This window comes from Rhyacophila brunnea, unplaced genomic scaffold (assembly GCF_057557595.1).
Source record: "Rhyacophila brunnea isolate RB1 unplaced genomic scaffold, BYU_Rbru_1.0 scaffold_17, whole genome shotgun sequence".
NCBI classification, from domain to species: domain Eukaryota; kingdom Metazoa; phylum Arthropoda; class Insecta; order Trichoptera; family Rhyacophilidae; genus Rhyacophila; species Rhyacophila brunnea.
This window is the reverse complement of record NW_028232827.1, coordinates 33,995,862-34,023,000: the sequence shown is the minus strand read 5'-3', so window position 1 is coordinate 34,023,000 and position 27,139 is coordinate 33,995,862. Positions and strand designations below refer to the sequence as shown.

The 27,139-nt window shown below is 32.8% G+C and overlaps 2 protein-coding genes across 2 annotated transcripts in view; one reads left to right on the top strand and one right to left on the bottom strand.

Annotated features, from left to right (window-relative positions):
* Positions 1–27,139, bottom strand: part of LOC147073988 (uncharacterized) — an 895,029-nt gene that overhangs the window by 336,385 nt on the left and 531,505 nt on the right. The gene's annotated exons all lie outside the window — the stretch shown is intronic.
* Positions 1–27,139, top strand: part of LOC147073994 (uncharacterized) — a 235,976-nt gene that overhangs the window by 35,799 nt on the left and 173,038 nt on the right. The window contains exons 4-5 of the mRNA XM_085944720.1: positions 9,414–9,559; positions 19,333–19,451. Coding sequence (XP_085800846.1) covers positions 9,414–9,559; positions 19,333–19,451 — 265 coding nt within the window. The remainder of the gene's footprint in view (positions 1–9,413; positions 9,560–19,332; positions 19,452–27,139) is intronic.

Here is a 27,139-nt window from a genome sequence, read left to right as displayed (position 1 = left end):
AATAGACCAAATGTTCAGGAGACGAAAAACAAATTTCATAATCCTATATTTAAATACATGGAGATATTTAAATTGTTATTTTTACAGCATATGAATGATGTATTCATTACCATTACAAAGTAATTTAAAGAAAGGGATGGTTCTCGTCCAATTAGATACAAAAAACATTCTGCATTAAGAGGTCGATTTCGACAAAAACGGATATTCGGGAAACCAATCCTATAGCGACGACATATTAAACACGTGAGTCAGTCATTGTCTACATTTGTTCACTTCATCTTCCACTTCGCTTCAACTTTTTAATACTGGTTTGAACACCGAGTGTATGTGCATGAGTTAGATTGAATATGTGGAATGCAGTCTGCCAACTGTCTATACTTGTAGATACATCAAATGGTTTTTAATTTCACGCAGGAAGCAATGCTACAATGTTTTTAGATGCCAATTATACCTAATACAAATATATAAAAATATAGTAAGTATTAAAAAAAACGTATAATACACAGGATATTTTTCGTTTTGAATCCTTCAAAATTATAGTATCTACTATTATACAATTTACGCGGAATTATTCGGTTGGAAATACTAGTGTAATGTTGAACAGAAACCCAACACCGGTAGAGCTACGTGCGTTAGCACTTTCATAACAAAAAACGGCCATTTTGCAACTGGTTTGAGGCAGCCAATACGCATGCACTGCGATGCGTTCTTTTAGGGTACAAAAAAAATGCACGACTGTAGATATAGCTCTATAGTTACAATATTGTAAATGGGTGCGTCATAATTTAATCTTATTTTTTGTCAGCCACATAGTCGAACCCACTGTCAAAAATGTCATACACAGCCGCACTATTAACTAGACTAAACCTACTAGAACTAGGCCATCGTTGGTACATATTTTGAACATACACCATTTATGTGAAAGTAATAATGATATATCATTTTTTTTCCTACAGTGTAGTTAATAATTATCTCATGAATGGCGAGTCCTTAAACGTATGTATTTACCATTTATTATTTACAATAGGCTTTATATTTATACTTCATATCTACGAAATCACATCCATCTAAATTACAACGAAATTAATTAGTAGTATAATATGCCAATGAAACGCCTGTATCCATAACAATATCAAACCACAAAATATGTGATATAACATTCACAAATCTCGTGACAATATTAATATATTCGTTGAATAAAATAAATGTTGATTAATAATATAAATTTGATAAATTTGATGTCTTTATTGTTGATATAATCAAAGACCACGATAACAACCGTAACAATTAATTAATCACAATAGCTCTGTCTAATTTCTTGCGGATGTTCAAGGTTAAAAATTTTCCACTATAGTTTCGAAATCCGTACCGACCTACAACAATTTCGGATCGCCGAGTAGAGTTTTATTTAAAAGGATGTTGCGGTATAATATATAGTCTCCAGTATATTATGCTAACTTTACGATGCTGTACATAATAATGGTTAGTTTAGCTTATTTCAACTCTGAAGTTATGCCGCAGGGCTTTCTTGGTTTAAGTTACAAAGCTAGTTTGTATGATATAATTATACCTGAATAAGCCTTATCAAGAAATGTGTAACCGTCAAGCTTTTATTTATATTATATATGAGTCGCTTAGAATCATAACTCACATATTCCAAAAATCAAGTTTTGAGATAATCGCTAAAAACCAACAGAGCACTATTTTTTTGTAATTAGAAGAACAGTATTGAACTCCCTAGAATATTAATGAGTGAGAGAGTCGAATAACTTTTTTTTTTTTTTTAATATATATACCTAATACTCTTAACGTTGCAGACATACAGCATACTATGAGAAATAGAGCTCCCCGATTGGTTAGGAAGGCGTTGGTGACAAAACTCTATTCTTTGAAATATACGACATATTACACCAACAATGAACTTTGTCAACGATTTTCACATGGTTTAAATTGACTTTTAATACTCAACTATTTTTCGGTATATAGATTAATTCATTTAAAATCACTTGGCATATTTAACTAAAAAACGACAAAATTGCAATATGTGAGTTATGATTCTAAGCGACTCATATAGTAAATGTCAACATATACTGCATTAATAAATATATCAGGTTGAAATATTCACAATATAGGTAATGTTTTGCATTATTATACTGTTTTTTTTTCAGTAGCAGTGGACAAAAATATACAATCTAAAACCTTCGTTCACTGCGAAAAGGTTCCTGCATTGCATTCAAAATAATCAATATCTAGCACCACCATTATTAGTAACTCGCAATTCAATGTCTGCGAGGCTATTCTAACATATCACTTTATATATTCAGATATTTAATTATTACACGAAGTTAACTGTGAAAAGTGCTATCTTTTAACACCTCTTATCATGGGTGCGTTAACTTTTAGAGTGAGATAGAGTACCGTCAATTACATATTAAAAATTGATATGCGACTATTTTGCAAAATAACTACGTCACGGGTCTAAGTCATTGCCTAAGCGAGTATCGAGTAGTAAGGTATTTTTTTTAATAAATACTGCAATGACTTGATTAATAAAATTGTAGGTTACGTTGATATATTCATATCTTGCTTGACGTTTCAATATACAATTCGGGTAGAAAACAGATTCGCCAGCACGAACATACCCGAATTGGACCGAGGCCGCTAGTAAGAGACGTATTTATTACTACATAATATCTACCAACTTAAATTTTTGCCGTATTATTAATTTACAAATTATCGGAGATAACCACTCATAACCGTTGATACCGACTTGTGTTTGAAATTGTTTCCGTGTTGATTATCAACAATAGGTCTGCTGGTTTGACTAGGTATATAATAGTCGAGCTTGACTCGAACCTACACTCATCAAATGTACCCGGCCAATGAACTTTACTAATTAAGCAGTCTGTATCATACCAAATCACGCCGAAGTTAACTAACAGCTTTGCGAACAATTGTATCACTTCCGGTCGAATTTGAGAGGGAGATAAATATGTAGGTACTCCCTCTCAATTGTTTGTACATCAGTAGACATCGTCTGTGGCTTGGTAGCGAAAAAAAACACGGATGATGGTTTGAATAAAACGCCGAGGTTTATTGCTGAATGCAATTACGATTGTTACATTTTGAATAAAATTATATATAAAAATGTGCAAGGGACGGACCGTGCTAATAGTTTAAACGGCCGGGGGTGTCTGACAAGACAATTCACAAAATCCTTTTCGAAAAATCGAACACCATATGGCTGCCACGTGTGATCAAAATTATAATATCAATATTAGAAAAATATATATTAGAGTATTGATCTACTAACAATCTCTGCCGATAAACGACAACTGATATTTCCTTTTTAAGACCAGCGTAGAAACTTTACTTATTATTATTAGTCTTAAATAATTACAAGATAAATAGAACTTTTTATATACTTACCAAGTTTTTAAATTTTCTGTGGAATCACATAAACTTGATAATTCTATGTATTAATAATTTAGGACAAATAAGGCAAATATGTCAGCAAATCATTTTTTTTGCTACTTTGCAACAAACAAACAAAAATATAGAATACTGAAATGTCATTTTGATTTCCATAGTAACGCACGTATATATTAATAATTTAGTTGCTAGGACCACCCCCTTAGCAACCAATAATAGTGGATTGGATTACGGATTTCTTCCGAAATAACTTTTCAGACAAAGCAGAATTAACTGAAAATTAATTCAATTCTACTTAAAGATGGATAAAAGTAAGTTATAGTTAACTATTAAAATAATGCATTGGCATTGTGCTTTGATATATTCTAAAAGTTTTAAATGTCTAGCTAGTCGGAAAGTTACTTAAAAATCGATTGCAAGATTTGTACTGGATAAACAACCACCAGACAAACATACGAGCTAAGAAAAACGTGGTAAAATTAAGTAAGAATGACTATTATTTAAAAATGATAAGTATTAAAGGGTGGCTATAAAATCTTCTTAGTGCTAGAAATTGATCCGTTCATAATGGCTATACTACCAGGAGTCCGCCCGAAAATGGTTCCGGCCTCTATAGGTATCCAAAGGAGACCTCCCCCAAATATTTCTAGAATATTTCTTAACAGTACTCGTAATAGTTGATAATTTCATCGGTCAATCGTAATCTCAGAGCGTCGTCGTTATAACTACAACATATTTGACTTTATACAAAAAAAAACTTACATGAGAACAAACACATATAAAAAGAATAATTATTACTGAATTTATAGAAATCTTCGTTTATTCAATCAACATGTAACCGCACGATCTAACAACAATAAGTCAAACAAAAATTTAAAACAAAGAGTTATTTTTAACTATCTTCGATTTCGTAAGGGTGAAATACTGAAATTAAAAGTAGATAAATATTAAGTCATAACATAGAACGAAGAAATAGATTGATTGCTTTTTTATATTGAGACCATCTTGAATTTATAATTTGTAATGTTTACTATGCGTAAATAAATAAATGTGATTTTGAAATCATGCAAAATAATAAAATATGCAATGCATGACAAAGAAGATTGCAACTTTCTTGTCTGAAGGACATATTATTATTGTTTTAATAAACTATTTTCTTTTATTCAACAAATAAGATACAAGATTTCAGAATGTAACATTCTATAAACTGAATACATATACATAATTTGAAAACATTTATGCATGAGATGTTTTCAAATTACATATGTATATTCAGTATAATGTAGAATGTTACATTTTAAAATCCACTGTCTTATTCGTTGAATAAAAGAAATGGTTTATTCAAATTATTAGCAAGTCTAAATATGTAAAATTTAAATAATGGAGTAATCAGCGACGTCGGATAGTAATTATTAAGGAATTAATTGATACCTATCTTAATTTAATATACTAAAACCGATAGCCTACCTTATAACGCAATTCGATAAGCATTTCATGTAACAACTACTAGTTAAAATCGTCGTAATTATCTAAGGCGCCCGTAGTTTAATTGGTAAAACATGCTGGCGCGAATCCAGCAGATACACGTTCAAGTCTCTTCAGGTGTCGTATTTTGTTCTACGAAAAATATGCACGAGATGTTTTCAAATTATGTATATTATTATTGTCACTTCAGTTCAACTAAAAGTTACTTTTCAGAGCCGCAATCAATAATATTATGATAGAAATTAAGACAATAATGGCAACCTTCTTTGAGAGACTGACAAACATAAAAGTAGAAAGTTACCATTTAGCGACCTAATTCGTTTTAGATCACCAAGAAAACTTTACACAGTTTCAAATATTAATTCATGAATTCTGCAATCATTAAAAATTCTCTGATAATCCAACGTCGAGTGAGGTGATGTATTATATAATGTATCCAGATACATAACGTCCAAAGGCTATGCTAATCAACTATACATATTTATACTTGAGGACTGGATAGAGAGGAGATTATTATGAACTTAGTCGCTGGCGCTAACAACGTCTGGTGTACCCTTGTTAAATCTTTGAGGTTTCTTAAAATTTCAACGAGTATTACTTTGTGAAAGTATAATATGTAGCGCTATACACACATTTTCACATAACCACTAGTTGACTAGTTGTTGAATATTTTGTTATGTTTTCTACCTATGTTTTTAGAATCTACTATAGTAGTGTAGCACCTACAACGGCCGGGCGGAAAATTATCCACTTGATAAGTCGTGGGTTTTAGAGACAAATCCCGGGTCTCTGGCGCAAAAATCATCCGTTGTTTTTCAATGTGTACTTAAAACCAGAGCATAGAGTTAATAGGTTGAGCAAGTGGCTAACATATATTTATTGTAAAACATCGGATCGTAGAGCCAATAGAAAAAATGGTGTTTTACTCTAAAAACCATAAAATATATGATAATAATCATAGTTAGTTTTTAAATTTGATCAAACGCTGAGTAAAATGAGTCTTAATAGATTATACAAATATTATTACTAAGTAGCTTTTCTGTACGTATGTTCTTATGTAAATGCAAAATAATATATTTTCTACGAGAAATTCATTCTATATTACATAATACAATATTTTCACATCTGGATATAATACTACTGATCAGATTTTTAATTAATAATACATTACCTATTGCAAATACCAATATTTTTCAAAGTATACGAATAAATTTTTCGATTCAAAGAGCCTGATGCAGAAACATTTGTCTTAACTAAGATTTCCTCAGGACAAAATACCATGCACAAACATCGTCCTTAGCTAAGATCATGTTGTCTATGGTTCACCTCGTCTTAAAGCTTCGGTCGTTTTTTCTATTGAAAATAATACCATATTGAAAAATTGTCTTTCCTATAGTTTAGGTAAATTATTTTATAATTGTTAAACGATGACAAAAATATGACAACTGCACTTTATAAATGCAATAACTATAAATACATATTAATATTTAATTATAATACTCTTATGTTTCCGTTGTAAGTCATTATACGTGATTCTACAGGCACCGCAAGATATTTTTTTAACATGGTAACACTGTTGTTTTTTGCGCGGTATCCGGCGAACATAAGGACCAAAAAAAAGAATAGGCCTGTCTATCCATTGAAAAAGTATCGATACATGGAATGGGTATCGAAAGAAAGTATCGTCCTTTAAGGAAAGGATGGTCCACACAACCTGAACCGGGCCCCTACTCCCCAGGCCAGGATTTTAAAGTTTACTTAGGGTTAAAAGCAATGCAACGCTCAATATTAGCGTTTTCAAAATGAATGCTGTATTTTGAAAACGTTACAAGTCACTATTGTGTTTTAGTCAAAATAGTGAAAACAATCCTATAGGTATAAAAATAAATAGGTAGGTAGATGTAAAATATATTATTTTATAGCAAATGTTAACCGTTGTCTTTAAAAAAAACTACTAACATTTGTGTATTTAGGTAATATGAAGATTTTTGCAACTTATGTCACTGTTTTTAAAAATTTGTCAAGCAACGTTTTCGAAATACAGCATTCAAACGGTTTTCGAGGTAAAATGAAGGATATTCACTGTATTTTTAGTGATTTTGTGTATTTTTAATATATCTCTATATTAAAAGGTCCGCAGTCCCCATTCACTGCGGACCATTTAATTAATATTTAATTATCACATTTAAATAACATGCTTATTATATCTAATGTCCACCTGATGGGCAACGCACCAGTTGCGTTGGACGCAGTGAATGGGTCATGATACGACCCGGGTCGGTGTGTCAATTGTATTTACTATTGGTGAGTGTGCATAGTGCCCGAAGATGCCGAAAGGCGATACCCGTGTCGCAAAAAACGATTCAAATGGAATAGTACAAAACTTAAAACCTTTAGAATTTATATCTATTTGAATTGCGGAGTTGTCAAGCATCGCGACATACGATAATAAAAAAATGCATCGTACTACTATTGTTAAAATGTTAAAATCGTTGAAATAAATAGTGCGCAGGCGACTTTTTTAGTATTAGAGCAAATTTGTGATGTTTGTTTATCTCACTTATCTGATTGACCCCCAGGCTAGAGCCCTGTTATCCCCCCGCCTTGCGGGGGACATGTTTGTAAATATCGTTGTTAATATGGTTGTTTGCGAAGGATTATTTATAATTTTATTATATATCCATCGTTATCGAAAGAAATTATCAATAGCAAAATATCGATGTATCTTTCATAAAGTATTGATACTTCAAAATATCGATATTTTTGTTACGGTCCTGCACTCATGCGTAATATGGAAGGGGGCGTGTTCATAACAAAAGTAGTCTATGGTTAAGGATTCCTTAACTCTATACTCAGGATTGTCTATAGTTAAGTCATCCTTTTCGGCGACTTATCCTTAGGAACGATTTCTTAGATTCTGCATGCGGCTCTAATGTAATAGTCAATATAAACCATGCCGTCTGATTAGATCTCCGTGAAATAATGTAATAGGAAGTATTATGAGCTTCTTATTCGTAAGAAAGAGCGCATTACACGTTGTTTACCTAGATATGACTATACTATTCGGATATTTCTGTGAAAACAAATGTGGTCGATGCGCTATTTTGATATATAGCACCATTGTCAAAAACCTAACTTCGTCAATTTTTATGCTAGAGACCTGAAATTTTTAGAGGACATGCACAAAAAATTCAATATTATAAAAAGCTAATAAAACTTAAAACGCTATTTTCAGACGGTTTTTCTAGGGTCCGACGATATATCTTGAGCATATAAGCGAAGCAGACTTGAGAGTGGGTCTATTGTTTGGGCACCGCATCAGTTGAAGTATGGCCTTATAGTGGAGAGGGTACAGAAGAAATTCTTGAGACTCATTTACTTGAGGTTGTATGGATATTATTTGTGGTTTTATCCTACTGACTTTCTCTTAGGCATTCTTACATACTGCAGTCTGCAATTTAGAATAAATCTTTATTTAGCTACGTATTTTTTTCGACTTATAAATGAGAACTCTGCCATTCTGGGCAGTGTTGACATGTGTGTCCCTGATAACTATCTTAGAAATAGAGACCATCAGTTGTTTATTCTCCCAAGGTGCAGAATCAACCTGCCACTGGTAATGCCAATTGGGAGGGCGATAACTATGTTCAACGAAATTGCTTCGGGTGTTGATATATTCCACTTACGTGAGAATAAGTTTAGGTGGACGTTGTTTTATAAATTTTTAAAATAGGGTTTGCTTAACTCATCCGGTGTACTTCCTTGTACCTATCTAATTTATCTACTGATCTATCTTTTTTTTTATGTAATACTGTTTTATATTTCTTTGTTTCTAGATGTCATGTTGTGAACGTCTTAAAGCTATAATTTGTAATGTCCACAATATGTCAAAAAAATAAATTGAAGTATATTCTTGGGTTTCCACCGTGTCTCCTTCTTCCTTCTTTACTCGACGTTTCGGGGTCGTTGCAGAGGCCATTATCAATAGATGATATGTTTTATGATGAAAATGTTGTGTAGGTATGTGAATGTAAACGTTGCTCTAAGAATGTCAAAAGGAATCCGATTAGTTAAGAGCAAACGTTGCTCAGAGTAATCTGTAAATCGTTACGACCAGGTATACCGGCTTGAATATTCGATTTTGCTGATAGGGCCGAAAGCCATGACGTTTTTAACCGTAATCCATCATCCCTATTAATATTTTCAGGGTTTCTATGGATTTCAATGGCCTCATTTACCAATCGTGCGAAATATCCTTTATTCCGACCCAATATCTTGGTTTCAAAGTCAAATTTGTGTCCTGTAGCCATCGGAAACCCAAGAATATACTACGATAAAAAACAACCCTGAAAGCCTCAAACATTAACTAAATTGAAATTGAAAAATAAATTGAAATCTTCTTATTTTTAATAATAACATATTATGCACTATTAGATTCAGACTCTTGTTCTATACAAAGTAGCGTGCAGCTCAGTATGACAGTGGAGCTTTGATAGTTACAGGGTGGTCGCCATCGTCGCGGGGAACAGCGGCGCGGTCACACTGAGTGGACTCCTCGCGGACACCCAGTACCAGCTGACAGTAGCCGCGGTCAGCGCGGGCAGGAAATATCGCAGCGGTCCCGTTGTATTTCGCACACTGGGTAAGAAACTTTGTAACATTAATATTATTTTTAATTTACATGTTTTTAAGGGCTACAATACTCACATGCCAAAATTACACGATCAGACTCGCCGACTTGACGATTCCCACCGATAGTCTGCTTCGATCGAGAAATGTCACTTTGAATTTTCTCATTGAGTCATTTTCTATTTTTCAAATTCGGTACAATTCGTAAGATATTATTATTTAGTAAAATTTCAGTTTAATTCATCATTTGTGGCCAATGACATTAATATGGACGAAGCATCTAGAAAATAAAATTACACTCACTTTATGTCGGGTCTGCCGATGGCGAAATTCATATTTTAATATCGGTATCCTACGCTCAAATGAACATTCAGCTTGCAAGCGGTCTGGCGACACCGCTGGGTCTGCCCATACAAAATTTCTGACTGTCAGGTTTCGACTCCACCGTTATTATTGTGTTACAAAATGCCAATGTGCCTAGTTAAAAATTGTAAAAAAATCTACTAAACACTCCAAGAAAGATGGGATATCACTTTGCATATTGTGTTAGTATTATTTATTATTTATAAAATGCCATTTTAAGATAATGATGAATGTTTATTCAATGCAATTGAATGACAGGAACCATTGGACAGTCAGTCGCCTGTGATTCGCTGGGCTCACTTGCGTCTAATCTCCGAGAAGTCGTAAGTAACCGAGAACCTGTTTCTAACGCAATGAGTCATGACACTAATACGCCATTACAATAAAGGTTATATTACTATAAATTCTCGAAGCTTGTATCGCATAATGGAAACGGATACGTCAATGGTCACGTGACATCTACCTATACATCTGTGAATGACTTTCATGCACAATTTCTCGTGCGCGCCGGGTATGAAGTGAGTCGTCCATTTAATACGTCATTGTTTGTGGCCAAAAATCTATCACGATAACAAAAACCGTGAATGTCTCAAACATTACATTTTGTTTTTTTGTTATTATTTTGTAATGAATGCTCTGCGATGTATGTAATGTAGACCTATTGGCAGGTTTTTGCCTACTTCAAAAACTTCCTGAATTCTGGACGGGAATGGGACGACTGGCCTCCGGACAATTGGACGCCGCACTGTCGTAGACACGTGTAGACGAAGTATTTTAATCAGTTTCTATCTACTAATTAGTAGTTTGAATTCATTTTACTCTTAACATAATGTATTCTTTATCGTGGATTGAGAATTACCATGCCTAAGGCTTTATATAAAATAAAAAACTCTTTTTTCGTTGGAACTTAAACATATGCACGATTAAATCATTGTTTACGTCTGCATATTTACATTCTCACCAACTATTAAATCATTATATAATCATTGAAATATAAATAATAATATTGAATATTTTTATAAAGTACCTATAAGTACCTAACGTCTATTTATTTTCGAATTCCGTGGCGTCCAGTTGTCCGGTGCCAAATCGTCCTAGACCCTTCTGGACGATCCAGTGCCGACACTCTCCACTTGCTTTGACTGAGCATTCTCATATCTCCTGTGGCGCATTCCAACCATCTCAATTTCGGCTGTCCATATCTTTTCTTGCCATCGGGGGTTGCTACATAGCCCGCCTGGCTGATATATCTTCCGGCATTGTATGCACGTGGCCAATCCAGGATAGTCTGCATTCTCATATACCACATGATCTTTTCGCTCCCATAAAGTGTGTACAGCTTCTCATTATACCTAGCCCTCTAAATGCCATTTTCTTGAATAGTAATGATACTGTATCCGAAAACTTGTATGTATGCAGTTCGCCGCACAACACTTTACCGTGAAATGCTGTATCGGAAATATATGGCCGTATATTAAAGATCGTCTAACCTATTTGGGTCGTATAGTACTGACATAAAATTCATGTCTAAGTAAATAACTTTACAGGAAGCCAGCACCAAACAAATATTGAAAATAGCCAATATACTGGATTAATAATTTGTTAGGTTAGGTTAGGTTTTCGTTCATGAATTCATGAATTTTGGCAAAATCAGCTATGGAAATTGAATTAATGTTCATATTGAATCTAATTAAATTGGAGACCGTATAGTATACGGTCATCTCTTTCCGATAAGAAAGCTCACGGCGAACTGTGCTATGGTGAAATGTTTTACGTACAATTTACATGTAACCTATAGATACATGTTGCTCTCATTCTGTTTGCTGACTGCCCAGCATTCTGATTCATATGTTAATATTATTTATTTATGTTATTTATATTTAATATTATACCGAATCAGATCTCAATAAATAAATCAATAGCTCTAAATGCAATGAATGAATGAATTACTAACATTTTTCTTTATTTAAAATCGCCCGCCAAAAAAATACTTACTTAATACTTACTCCAAATATTATTAGAAATGTCTACCCGGTATAAGAATAATACAACTAATATGTATACATACTTTTTAATTAACTATTTCTTTTATTAAAAGAATAATTCGGAAGATTTAAGAATGTACCATTCTAATTATTGAACATACATAATTCTGAAAACACTAATGAGAAAATATAGCCAATAGAAAAAATCTTTTTCGAAAAAATCAGGTTCGATTCCAGCCGGGTGTCTTACTTTTTTCGAATACAATTTTTATTGGCTATATTTTCTCATGAGTGTTTTCAGAATTATGTATGTTTAATATATATACTGTATGGTTTTTAATATTTTGCTATATTTGCCTTATTAAAATATCTTTTTAAATCCAGTTACACACAATGAGTGTAAAAGTAACTCGTTAAAACATGAGTAAATTAAGCCGAATACACAGATACATTTTGTGTTTGAACAGCCAAATTGCTTTCGTATCGCATTCCATGGATGGTGATTACTATTTGCTCGTGTCTTCATTAAGGATTCTAAAATCGGGAATATTGAAACGTTTACCCTATTATGCCAGTGGTTCTTAAATATTAAATCGAAATCTATGCCATTCGATAAAAATGTTAATTAGTTTTATTAAGACATTCGTAGTTTACTTGGTGGCAGTAAATGATTATTTTAAAAATATATTTATCATATAATTATTAGAATGATCCCAGTCCCAATGATTTAAACCAATATGGCCCTTATGACCCAATGTTTATTAAAACCATTTTACTTAAATAACAAGATATTGTAAAGGTCCAAATTAAAGAATTTAGGGTGTTTTTTTCACTTTGTAAGGTACTTTGTAAGATTCGCTACCGTAAAGCAGCGCCGTCAGATTTTGTAAGGTAGGTAAATAATACATAATCAATAAATCTTTTAAAAAAGGAGAAAGCAGAATTATTATGTATTTAGCAGTGGCGAAGGGTGGAGGCAGGCTGTTAAGAAACGAAAGAAACAGTGTACACTAAACTTTGTCAGTCAAATGTATTTTCATTGAACTAAGACTACAATGTGTAGATAGTGTTCGTTAGTTTTTAAAATTCAATTAAACCCTGCTTAATCTAAGCCATAGCAGATAATAGTCAACAAATATTCGTTTATCTATAAAAAATCTAAAATTATGCCATTAAACCATACATATTTTAAAAATATAAGAATATTTTATATCGATTATGGTTTGCAATAGGCGGGGGCTAATTTACAAAAACTAAAGAATACCGTCTGTTATAATATTATGTTTTCCTAATTCAACAAAAACAAATAAGTATGACTTAAAAGTGTGCACTATTTTTGACGGATCGCCCATAGCATACCTTAACTATTGTGGTTTGATCTAGACAGGGTTTAATTGAATTTTTAAAATTAACCAGCACCATCTGTATTCTTAGTTCAATAAAAATACAAAAGTATGACTGACAAATTTTGTGCACTATTTATGCCGAATCTTAACAGCCTACCTCAACCCTTCGCCATTGATATATAGTAATTACTTTTAAAACATAACATGTACAAATATAAGTGAGTAAAGTTCTTAATGACTTCTATGATTTTGGGTCCTGAAATTGGAAATTTTCTTGATGTCAGGCACAATAATTATTATAGAGCTAAATTCTTATATTTACTGTTGCTTCGCATAAATATATGTCGTGGTAAATGGAAGCAAAATAATAATATAATAGTTTATCTTCAAGAAGATCAATAACTCAATTAACGAAGTTCGTACAGTCTCAATAGTCATTTTTCCCTGGATAGCCATTTCACTTTAGTAAGTACGTAATAAAATTGCGTTATGTTCACTACTCATTTCATCGCACAAAATTTAAAAAAAATTGGATTGAAGTGGTCGAGATTTTACATAGTTCACCACTTTTATGGCTTCATCTCAATGTCATTAATACATTGCTTCATCTTAATATTTTTAAAATATGTAGATTTTTTTGTAACAAGTAAAATAAAAAATAAACAAAAGTAAAATAAAAAAATGTAACCAGCAAAATACAATGATTGTTTGTGGTTCTTGTAGCTACTTGCAGGATAACTGATAAAATTCTCTTCATATTTCGAACAATTGTTCGAGCACCATCCATACAAATATCAATACACTTGTAGCTGTCAGTATATTATTGATCATTATATCTATTTTTAATGTATCAAATTATTCGACCGCAATAATAAATTCCCAGCGACTCATATACCGGTAAACAACTGTTTACCCGAGTCAGCAGATTGATTGGCAATATTAAATACGGTATCGCAATAGAAAATTAGTTTAATATCCATTCCCATAGTATCATATTATATTATGACTGTAATAATAAATAAAATTCACAGCTACTCGTATTTAAACCGCTGACTCGTTCAATATAATTATGTACAGGAATATAATGTTTAGGTATTACTTTTGACTGTATAAATTGCGAATACTGATTTATCAAAATTTCACTCGAATGTAAATACCTGGCTCGTAACTATCTCAGTAGATAATAATATGTACTGTCATTGTATTTATACTATCGTACCAACCATTACGCTGCAAATAAAACTCGCGCATCTTTGACTTCTTCATCATCATCCTCAACACCATAACCCACACATCGAATACTACACACTTCTTCCAGCCTTTTGTAATGTACCTAATCATTAATACTGGAGGGGTACACGGGCAAAACAAGAAATGTTAAACAGAACTAAAAAAATATTAAGTATGGTAACACTTACATTATCACGTATATATGAATAAGTAAAAAACAAATCATAGTCTTTCAAAAATAACGATTTCTCAATACCCTGTACAAGTCCAAAAATGCTAAGGTCCTATGACGTGTAATGAACTATAACAAGGAATGTCAAACATCAACTTTTAGGGTGCCGGACAAAATCCCGAAGGCCAAAATCCCGAATGGCCTTCGGGATTTCAACCCTAACCCCATTTTTCATGCTATGTTTTTACCGGTTGGCAGTTGGTATTTTGTATTGTGTATTTTCGAAGTTTGTCAAATTTTTTAATTTTGTGTATTTAAATGTCCAATATTTATAGATGAAAACTGCAATACAATATTGTGGAAATTCACATAAAAGTACTTCTTTTTCCACCAATACAAAAACTAGGAATTGTCAATGTGTTCAAAAAATTGAATTGTTTATAACGACAACTTTTTGTTTTATGACATTTCTTGTTTTGCCCATGTACCATTCGGTTAAATATATCTTCTCCTGTAGTTTTTCCATGTAAATAATATGTGCACATGGGTAATTATTCTTCTCAAATACTTTTATCAAAATGTGTAACAAACAAATACTAATAGTAATCATATAAAACCATTCCAGTTTTCCATTGAACATAGTTTGGAAAACCCTGAGTTAAACAATCAATCTAACTATAAAACATTCTTTAATATTTGCTGTATTTATTACATTCATTGGCGGTTTTTTATTGCAAAAGGGGCCCTAAGCCTGACAGTATTTCGATCCCTTTCCTACCTAAAACCGCCAGCGAGATCAAAAGTATTCACAGACTGTATGATTTTCCTTGTACGTTCAAACCTTTCGGTGTTGTCGGTTTCTTTTTTTAGACCTAGCATAAAAATTATCCTAGGATAAAATTGGAAACCTTTTTTTAGGATCTCCCAAGACAAAAGAATCCATCGGAATAAAAGAAATGATATTTTTTGACATCCCTAGACGACAGCGTTTTATGCATTTCGGCACGTTGAACGTACAAGAGGATTTGTATATAGATATACTAATGGTAAAATTGAAATGTCTGTTTATGATTTCACAATATTTCTCCTTTGATCAGCGTTTTGATTGTTTTAATAGTGGTTATCTTAGTACCATATATATATATTGTGATTTTACCGAGGCTTTGACTGCGACTCGCTGTCATATCGCTTCTTCTCTTCTAGAAGGGGATCCGTCGATCAGGTCCTCACTCCTATTCTGTTAAATAACTTTACAATTTTGCCTAGCTCTTCCGTCTTACCCACCGCCAGGACACCTTTCAATTCGTCGACATTCTCATAGATATCCGCAATTTGCAGCTGTACTCTGTGAAGTTCATATTTAGGGCATTGTAGTCATATATGTACAATGTCTTCTAAAACATGACATTCATCGCAGAGTTGCGATTCGCTTCTTCCCATGAGGATATAAAATCTTTTGCCCATTGTGTGCCCTGTTCTTAGCCTCAGTATTAATTTAAGCTCATTCCTCGTCAAAGGAGACTCTACAAACCAGGGCATCTCCCGTGGTGATGGTAGAATAGATTTATTCCATTTCCCCTTTTCTAATGATGCCCTATGGTGGGAATCTATCCACATACTTTGGCACATTTTCTTTATAGCCTCATTCCAGTCCAGCTTTTCTGGTATCCACTGATATGGTACCCCTGAATGGCCAACTTCCTTTGCCAGATCATCCGCCCTTTCATTGCCTTCAATACCGATGTGCGATGGGATCCATTGAAGGCATAGATCTCCTCCTCTATTTATATTGGCGTCGATCTGGTCAAGAATGTGGTATGCTATGCTTTTACTGCTATGTGAGCGAGTTGCTGCGACAAGATGTTGTAAAGCGCACCAAATAGTTTTTAATATTTATTTGTCTATCTTTCTGCATTGCCCGTTATAACTCAACAATTATCAAACCGATATTTATGAAACTTGCACTTATTTTACACTACATTACTGATAGAGTTACATCTTGATATCTCAAGAGGTTCTGAAATTGTATAATAAACCTTCTCTAAAATAAAGCTCTTTTGCAATAATTCATCACGAACGATTCAACTATTATTAATACCTATTGTTATTTATTATTAGTAGGTACCTACTTATATTATTGGTATATCTCATTAGTTAACTTAATTAAATTCCCAATACATTGCCATTATTTTCCCAGTATTAACGATTTTACACCTACTGAATGTATTATTATTGATTAATATCTAATGATCTATTATTAGGGTTTGACGATTTATACCTACCTACGCGTATTCATTGTATTAGTATTGATAAGGTAAGGGTTTTTGCAAACACTTAAACGATTCATACTCTGTTTATTAGGTATATTTATTATTGTGGTCCTTGATTTAATAGGTATGTGATAAAGTTTTTACCTACTTTATTGTATTAATTTATTATATAAGTTAGAATTAACTGTATTCGTTGTCAGTGTGTATTTGCCATTAGTGAGCCATAGTATCTGAAAATGCCCAAAGGCGAAACCCGGGTCGCAAAAAACGACTCAAATGAAATAGTAAAAAACTTAAATCCATTAGAATTTAAATTCAAATGCCATCAAGTACTCTCGGTCGATAGTATTAATACCATCACGAATAGGTAACGTTGTTGGTGAAGTGGTGAAATGGCAGGTGAGCTGTTGATAGAATAGCGCGTGTATACATCCAACCATTGTCGATTGCAAAGCCTGGCTCGGGATCTCAGTCGAGCATGGTACTGACGTAGGTGTCTAAACTTCTAACTGTATAATTCAAAGCAGAATATATTGGTAGAGAGATGCGTGCCTATATAATATTGATGTATTTATCATTGATTTAACAAGGTAAAATCGAATCAGTCTTTTTGCTTGTTTCTGTATGTCAATTAACGTTTTCTAGGTTAGGCTGTTAATCAATTATTAGAATTAATCACGTTCATTGTATCGAATGACATAAAATAGTAATTGTTAAGATAAACAGAATTTATGAACCACTGGCATACTCGATGTATCGAGTATAATACGAGTCATTAGTCTCGATTAATCAACATTAAAACAGGTGGTAAGGTCAAAATATATCACAAATAATTAATACGTCTTCTACCTGGATTTTGTATAAAAATATTTGAAAAATTAATTGGAAACATAAATTAAATTCATAGCTAGGTATTGGAAGATTGGGAATATTTAAAACAAAAAAATGTATCAGTATATCATGACTTCATCAATGATAGAATACGTTGATTATTTGAAAGATGTTCATCATATAATAACATCATGATAGATAAATAATTAATATTCACCAATTCAGTGATAAATTATTTCCTTAGCTGCCATAAAAAAGAGAATTTTCATACAAATTAGATGGCTAACTTATGGATTTGATTAAAAGTTATCTTAAAAAATAACAAACTTGAATTCTGAAATATCAGAATACATATAAAACATTTCTTTTTACACATATCCATCCATGATATAACTCGAAATTAAAACAGATATGTACATCTAAAATATTAAATTGGGTGTTCTATCAACAAATAACTCAAGTATGTAGGTATCTTCTGCTATGACAACTTACTTCAGTTTATATTAAAATATAAACTTTGTAGTCATATTCATCTTCAAAAGTAATTTAATTGGTCTTACATTATTTTAATTTACTTATCTGTTATTTTTGGCTACTAATATTGATTTTGCACAAATTATTTTGGATGTTTAAAATCAATAAAATTCTTTGCATAACGATGGCTCATTGAGAACCCTATATAGGCACCACGTTACCAACCACTGTTTTATAAACTACTTATATGATATAATAATATTAATTAATATTGGGTTGTGATTTGTAATAACAGACCATGCAGCGTTTTCAACAAACATGTAATAAATACTTATATTAATAAATTAAATCTTCAATTAATCATGTTATACCGACATGTTATTAGAAATAAGAAATACCTACATGCTTTTATTTTTATTCTGCTAATAATAATATAAAACTCAAAACCTGTTTCATCCTACGGGATATTTTAAATGATCAAAACAACAAAAATATTAATTCATGTAACTTTAAATGAGTTTTGAATTAATTAATCAGTGAAAACATGACTAAATAGTTTAGATCAGGGGGTTATATGGTATTTGCAATTTGAAATTTGATATGCCCTCTAAAATCAGACAAAATGTTAATTGTCTATGTGCTTTACGTGCATTTTCTAGGTATATATCGAATGACTTTAAATTTTCCTCTAGTATACATATATATACACATAATCCGTTGTTAACTCTAAATGCCTAAATTATCGACTTACCAACTTTTGGCAGCAACCACACTATATAAAGATGTAATTTATCATATATACGCGAATAAAGTGTTTTTTACGGGGTTTGTGGGATAAGTAAAGCAGATCAAAAACTTAAACTAATATTAAAAATCAACTGATATTCAAATCATTTTGCTATACATACTTTACGTGTGTTTTGCAATTACGTTGATAGCAGTTCTTATAACTTTGCATGGAAAGAAATTTCACTATACGTAATTCTTTTTAACTGAATTAGGTCATAAGTTCTTCGTATTTGCCTAAATGTATGAATGATATCAAAGTTCCATTCTATATCAAAACTTAGGTTCCACATTGAAAGATTATTACATGATATTTTTTGTGTCTACAGAGCCTCCAAGGACTTCGCCCCGCCAGGACGCGGGCTCTCTGGGGACGGGGGCGCCGCCCTTTTCTTCAGACCTTCCACCCTCCTTGTCTGGAGACGACGTTGGACAGCCATTTCCGACGGTAAGAAAACACGCCATTCTCGCCATATCAATGTACATAAAACATTATTTATTCAGGGTAAAGTTGTCTTCTTAAGTTATATTCATGTTTTATAATAATGTAACCTTACTCAAAGACTCTATAAGTTTAAAGTTTGATATATAAACAATATATATTTTTAAGTCAATAAAATGTTATGCATACTAGTATATAATTATTAATCTAAACTTACTTACATTAATACTATACTTTTCTACACTAAAGCCTACGATATTTTAGACCATAACTGTGTGAAGGCATCTTAACAAACTTTTTCGAAGGTTGGTTTTGAGTCATTATTTCAATTCATTGTGGTACGCAGAGTGTTGTGTGAAGGGTGAAACTAAAGAATTTGGGGGTTTTTACGAGCTGTACCCAAATACAAAGTTATCAGTATAATAACATTTATTAACTATTCATCAGATAACGAAATTCAACTATATTACACTCATTTTCGTAATTTTAATTGATTATAAAAAAAAGCAGACTTCAAAAGTGTAAACAAAACTAGATTATTTTTTCATAGCAGAATTACCAATAGAAAAAGCAAACATTAATATCGCTCCACAGCAGGTCTGTCTGGATATATCATCCGAAGACGAATAAACAGATTTTTGTTAGTGTTTTTATATAACGGACATTCGGCTTTAACGGACACCCCCTCACCGACATAAGTCCGTTATATCGAGGTTCTACTGTACTTTTAAACAAAATTAAACTACGATTATCATTTTACGTCATCACTGTCATTTTCAGTAATAATGTTTTTTTATTTACACTGATATTTTTACTAGGTACGTTAGTTATGGTTTTAATTTAATTTTTAATCGTGAGGGTGGCTTAAAACTAATCAGTGTTTAGGAGTGTTGAGTATCTAAACTCGCCAATGAACGTATTCACTTTGATATTAATATTTCTTGTGTCATGAAGTGTCCTGGTATATATATATAAGTATATTATAAAATACCTAGTTTTCTATCAAAAGTCACTTTAAATCGTGTGAAAATCTTTGACAAAGTTGACTGTGTCATAAGTTATATTTTTCAATTAGGTAATAATGGAGTTATGTCATCAAGGCCTTTCTAACCGATCAGTAAGTTCTATTTCTCATAGTATGGTGTATGTCTACAGCCTTAGGATTATAATAGATATTTTTAAAAAAATAATTTAAATCAACTCACTCACTCATTAATATTCAAGGGAGTTAAATACTTTTCTTCTAATTACAAAAAAAACAGTACTCTGGTGGTTTTTAGCGATTACCTCAAAACTCGATTTTTGGATTAATATGTGAGCTATGACTCTAGGCCAGCGGTCCCCAAACTTTTGGACCTCGTGGACCACTAAACTCAAAATCTTGAATCTCGCTGACGACTACCACGTATTTTTTCCACACGTTATTAAAAATTCGATAAGTTTGTCAATATAATGATAAAATAAGGCCCATTTTTTCCCAAAGTGCTTCAAAGATTTGAGAATTGAGTGCTTTGTGGCGAATTTCGATTAAAATTTTAATTAAATCAGAGAATAGGTACTCCGTGCAGTACATGAGATAATTTTTTCACAGCAAGTTGCTCACAATGTATAATGGCAATGAGTTAACAAGATATCTGGATGTCCAACGTCTTTAACTTTTGCAACAACTTCTGAACGATGTCCAGTCATGCTTGCGGCACTATCTGTGCATATATTCACACTTTTCTTTCATTCTATACTGTGTTCGAGGAAATAACCATTAATTGCATTCAAGATTTCAGAGCCGGTTGTTCTACCCGGCAAGAATAGCGAACTGAGGAGTTCTTCCTTTAATTCTCCTTGGCAATCAAACCTTACAAAATAAAGAAGAATTGCCTTGTTAGTTATGTCTAGAGTTGGGTTTCGGGAATTTCTCAACGGGAATTCTCGAGAAATTTTTGAGATTTTCCATCCCTAGTCTCGAGAATTAAAATTTTTAACATTTGGGGAAATCCCGGATTTCGATAATCTTTTCTCGTGATTTGGGATTTCTTTATTATCAAATATTAATTGAAAAAACGATTTTCTACATGAAAAAGTTGGACGGAAAACACAAAACGTTCAAATACTGATCGGGGCAATTAATACAATTAAGCCAACGTCGACTCAAAATGAGCGCAATTTTTGCAACTTCAGGGAATTTTGTGTCTCAAAAGCATACGTGATTGTCAGACGCAGCGATTGACAGTCTTGTGTTTTTTGAAATTTCATTTTAATATCTAATGTTTTGAATTATTTTTGTTTTCTTACTCCTATTTTGTCTGTCTTCTTAAAATATGATTTTTTTGGAATTTGTCTGTTTTTACACTGATTTTAGGATTTTTACAGGTTTTTTTTAAATTTTCCGATATCTCGAGAATTCCCGAGAACTCTTTTCTGGAAATCCCGAATCTCGAAAATTCAAAATATCATCATTTCGGGAAATCCCTAATCTCAAATTGAGATTTTCTCGGGAAATACCCAACTCTAGTTATGTCTGTTGTTTTGTCGAGTCAAATCGAAAAAACGTAGAATTTTTCACAAGTTACCTATTTAAAAAATATGGTAAGAATATACTGAAACTTTTTAATAAATACGAAAATTGCAAATCTTTTCAAATTACTCTGCGGACCACCAAAATTCTCTCACGGACCACCGGTTGGGGACCGCTGCTATAGGTAACTCATTTGATATTGTTAGTTAGTTCGTCATATAACTTTCATAGAGCAGACATAGTTAGCATTTTAAAATATTGTCCCAAATTTGTGAAAAATGATGGAACCGTGATTTAAGAGACTTCCTTAAAACACATTATTCAACCTGACATAAAACTTTGTGGCTCATTTGTCACATAATTTTTTTACTGCCATCTCCCTCCCATAAAACTCTTTTGATTTATCATATTCGTGAATTTGGGCAATTTGCATTGTGTCATGTTTTATTTGTTGTTTATTTTCCGCACAAAACTGTGTTCATGTTTCATTAAATAAAATGTTTTAATTAAAATAAACGGAACATGACATCAAAAGTTCACTCATTTGAAAGAATTGTATTAGAACACCTTTTTTTGTTAAACATATATTCGATCAATCATATCGAAATCCACATTTTACATAATTAAGTTGTAATTCAAACAAAATGACATATTCTTGCCTAAATATCGGTTACAGCTCAATAAAACCTTGAGATTCACTCAACGCTAGAATAACGTTCATTAATAATACATAGCTAAACCCAACTTTCGGCAATGAGGCCATTGAGGTGTAATGTATTACATACTAACAATAAATTGATAGGAATACATATACAGCTATATATTGCGGTATTAATATGTTTTTACACACTATTTTAATTAAACAGCGAGAAAGCATAATATAGCAATTATTGCCAGGATGAGAAATCGCATTTTATAATATGAACGTCATTTTGTTGATTTATTATATGAAGAAAGTTAAAAGTTTATGTTAAGATATCATATATATAAAGTCATACTTACTTTGATTTAAAAATACAAAATCCTAACGCCAATAGTAACTCAATTTGGAAAGCGCTTCAGAGAGTATTAAGAGCCACTGGTTAAAATTTGTCGCAATTAAGTGGATACGTGTAAATTGTACGTAAAATATTTCACCGTGGCACAGTTCGCCGTGAGCTTTCTTATCGAAAAGAGATGACTGTATACTATACGGTCTACAATTTTATTAGAGTAAATATGAACATTAATTCAATTTTCATAGCTGATTTTGGCAAAATTCATGAATTCATGAATTCAAGAATGAAAACCTAACCTAACCTAAGCTAACAAATAATTCAGTATATCTAAAATTTGTTAAAAAGTGTAAACCGACAAGAACTGTGTTTTATTTAGACATTAATTTTATGTCAGTACCTACTATACGACCCAAAGAGGTTGGACTGTCTTTATTATACGGCCATATATTTCCGATACAACATTTCACGGTGAAGTGTGATATTACGGCGAACTGCACACGTACAAGTTTCCAGGCACGCAATAAAATATGGTACTTATAGCATAGTTGTCTATGTGTATGGGCGCAAAACCCGAGAGATGCAGGTTCGATCCTGCTGGGTAACGTATTTAAAAAAAATATATTTAGAAAATATAATATAGTTATATATTTTCTCAGAAATGTTTTCAAAATTATGTATCTTTGATATCATATCTCATTGAATCTATGGATACGACTATGATATCAGAATAATGTACATACTTACTTATTTATTTTTTTAAACATTAGATAACTGTTAGAAAATTTTCTAGAAAAACAGTTGGACCGACTGGGGCTCGAACTTATATCTTTAATTTTCTGGATGAGTGTTCTTATCCTTCAAGTTAAATCCGTACATGACTCATGTGAATTATTACTAATAATTACGCTATTTGAGATATGTCAAAAACCCACGGAAAGTAATAGATGTAAATGAACTTTTTTAATAATAATTTTATATCTACCTATTTTCTGAAATAAAGAATTGTAACATTCTTAAATCTTGTGTAGGTATATTCAAAATTAAAGAGAAAATATTTTTAAAACAATTTATTTTTTAAAATATGTACATTTAATGTTATTTATTTATTATATAATATTTAATTTTATCAACGGTAATTACGCCATCGTCATTAGTTCAGAACGTTTTCTTTACACATTGCAATGGAGTACTAAAAATAATGTTAATTTTTGACATTTAATTCTGAATTTATCGTAGTATTAGAATTAACACATGGTGGCCGAGCGGCTTAAGCCCCGGCTTGTAATATCTTGGAGCAAGTGGCTAACATCCATTTCTCGTAAAAACAAAATCTATTAATAAAACGTCTACTCTGTAGAGGCTCATATGATCCTTTTATGATCAAACATGGTGAAGTAGTAGTATTATTAGAATATTTATATGTGAATCATCGACAATACAACGTAATCAAATACGCCAGCGCACACTGGATTTGACGACGCATTGTGCCCGCCTGCCCCATGAGTCACCGTTTTTTGGCTTCTCAGCGATACGAATTAACGAAAATACAACGTAGTCCATTCATTGAATACCGCAAGCAAAATCACGCTCCTCGAAGCGTCGTCGATAGACGGGCGAGAAGCCATTATTTAAGAACAGTGAACTCTTTGTTTAGTTATTGCGTGTCCGATATTAATTACAAGCCCCGAGAAATTTAATAATATTTTTATTGCTTTGTTATGAGAGACGCTGATAATAATAATTATTTTGTGCTCCTTGAGCCCCTTATTACATAGGTGAAGGGTAATGCGCGGGTGGGAGGGAGCCTACTCAGTAGTGATCGCACCGAACGCTTTTTTGGTGGGCTTTATGCCTAAGGAAGAGAAAACAATCTAATAAACATCTTACGTACGATTAGCCCAAAAACCAAAGAGATAACACGACATATTATAAACTTACTGAAAATGAATTTATAAGAGTAATGTGAAATAACTTGTAAGTAATTTGATCATTAGCCTTAATACGCATAGATTTTTTAGCTTCACTATGATATACTATTGTATCTATAAGTGTAACTTCGTAGTCACATGTGTATCTTTATAATCTTGATTGCATTGCATATCAGATGGCACACGTTCTTCTAAAAGCATATCTTGTAATACTTTCCAACACACACCCATTGCATATGCTTCACTTCCATTTGCAGATATAAAATATGCATATATATGTGTCTACATATATATACGTCGCGTGTCAAGTTTGACGTGACACAAAAGGCCATTTAAAAACGGGGCAATTTTTCATATTTTCTGTTTTATAAAAAGATACACACAAAACAACAACATTAAAAATGTTTTCTTCAATTCTGCGAAGTGCTACTTTCACAGTCTCTACTACAGTTACCAGTGCTATCATGGTAGTTGTAAAGTCTCCAGAGGGTAAACAGTGTAGGTACTGCACCTTCTGTTTATGTCATTATATTCCATTGTTTTAATAATTGCTCTTTAAAAACATCTTGGGTTTTGACACTTTTAAAATATTTTCAAAGTTTAATGCATGCATCATCCAACAGGTATATTCTAACTACGTAACACCATAACACTCAATAACGCCATTACCGCGATCCGAGATAACACCAATTTATTATGCAAAATAGTTCTCTAATAGGCGAATGTTTAAGTTTGAATCTAGGCAGTAGGACATCGCACTTGCGCAGTGCACTCTCGCTAATATCATAATTTAACGTAATAGTTCAAGCGGTCATCTCATTAACACACCCAACGGGTGCCAAAAGTCTTATTTCATACAAATCGTATTGAATATAATATTATGATAGTATTACTAGTCTCTATGATTTTGGATTAGTGTTATGTTGAACCAAGTTGACCTTGATACTTACATCGCTGAACAAATTAATGCAACATAAAAATCGTTTTCAATTTGTATACATACTTACTTAAGCTGGCATCACTAACCATTTAGATCCATGACTGTCAACACAATCATCGTCTAGGTATCACTACCTCAATCTCTCGCTTTTAGTCGGTCACACTCAACCTCTCGGTGTCCTTTTGACATTGTCTGTGCATCTCAGCCTATTCGGGTGACTTCATAAACCTTGTGGAGAGTTCTAGATCCATCGCATCTAACAACGTGACGGACCCATTAGAGTCTTCGCGCCATCAAAACATTGACTACATTTGGCTTAAATTGTTAAATGCTATATCAATGGATACTAACGATCCTAAAAATTATGACTATAGGGTTAAACAACTCAACCCGTGTCAGCATATTGATCGGTGATATCAAATATACATTTGCAGTAGTGTCCAATTATGGTAAACTCAGTAAATAGCTGACTGCAATGATAATTTCCGCATATCCGTTTAACACATAGTCAGCTATAACTGATAACGCACACTCCATAGAAAATAACTGACTCAATCATTATAATTGAGTAACACGGGTTGAGTTGTTTATCCCCATATTACCTTTAAACCATGTTTCTACGACAACCACTTGTAGATGAGACAGCTCTCAATAATTCGAAAGTGAGCATCCTACATGTCAGGTGTTTATCACTAGACTCAAAGAGCAGAGTATATAGGTATAAGGAATGTTCCTGGAAAAGTTCGGGAGTCTACGGTTGAAACAACTAAGGCTAGTAATTAATAGGTTTATACGGTGGCGTAAATGTGGAAGTCAGTGGCACCTGCTGGATTTTATTAATTCTTTTTCTTTCACCCTGTCACGACCCAGCATTAGAGCATAGGACAAGCACAAGTTCGAGCCACTTCCCTCGATCCATCACCAACACTTGCGCCTCCCGCCATTCCAGACGTGCAGCGCGTAGATCACCTTTGTAGCGCCGCTGCAGGTGAAGGAGGGCCAGCGACGACGACGGAATCATTGAGGCTTTGGCACAAGGGTACAAAGTGTCGCAATCTTTGTCCCAGCCACGTAAAACGTCTCTTCATGATTGCCTCAATCACCGAAGGCTGCTGTGTCTACTCACGAACTCGGGCGTTTGTACCGCAGTCGTACCAATGTACCCCTAAGATTCGGCGGAGACATCGATTCTCAAACCTCAAAAGCCTAGACATTTGAAGCTTAGTGAGATGCCATGTCTCACAGCCATACAGGAGCACAGTATATTAATTACCAATTATAAATTATTATGGATATTATTTCCGAAATGGCCCCCC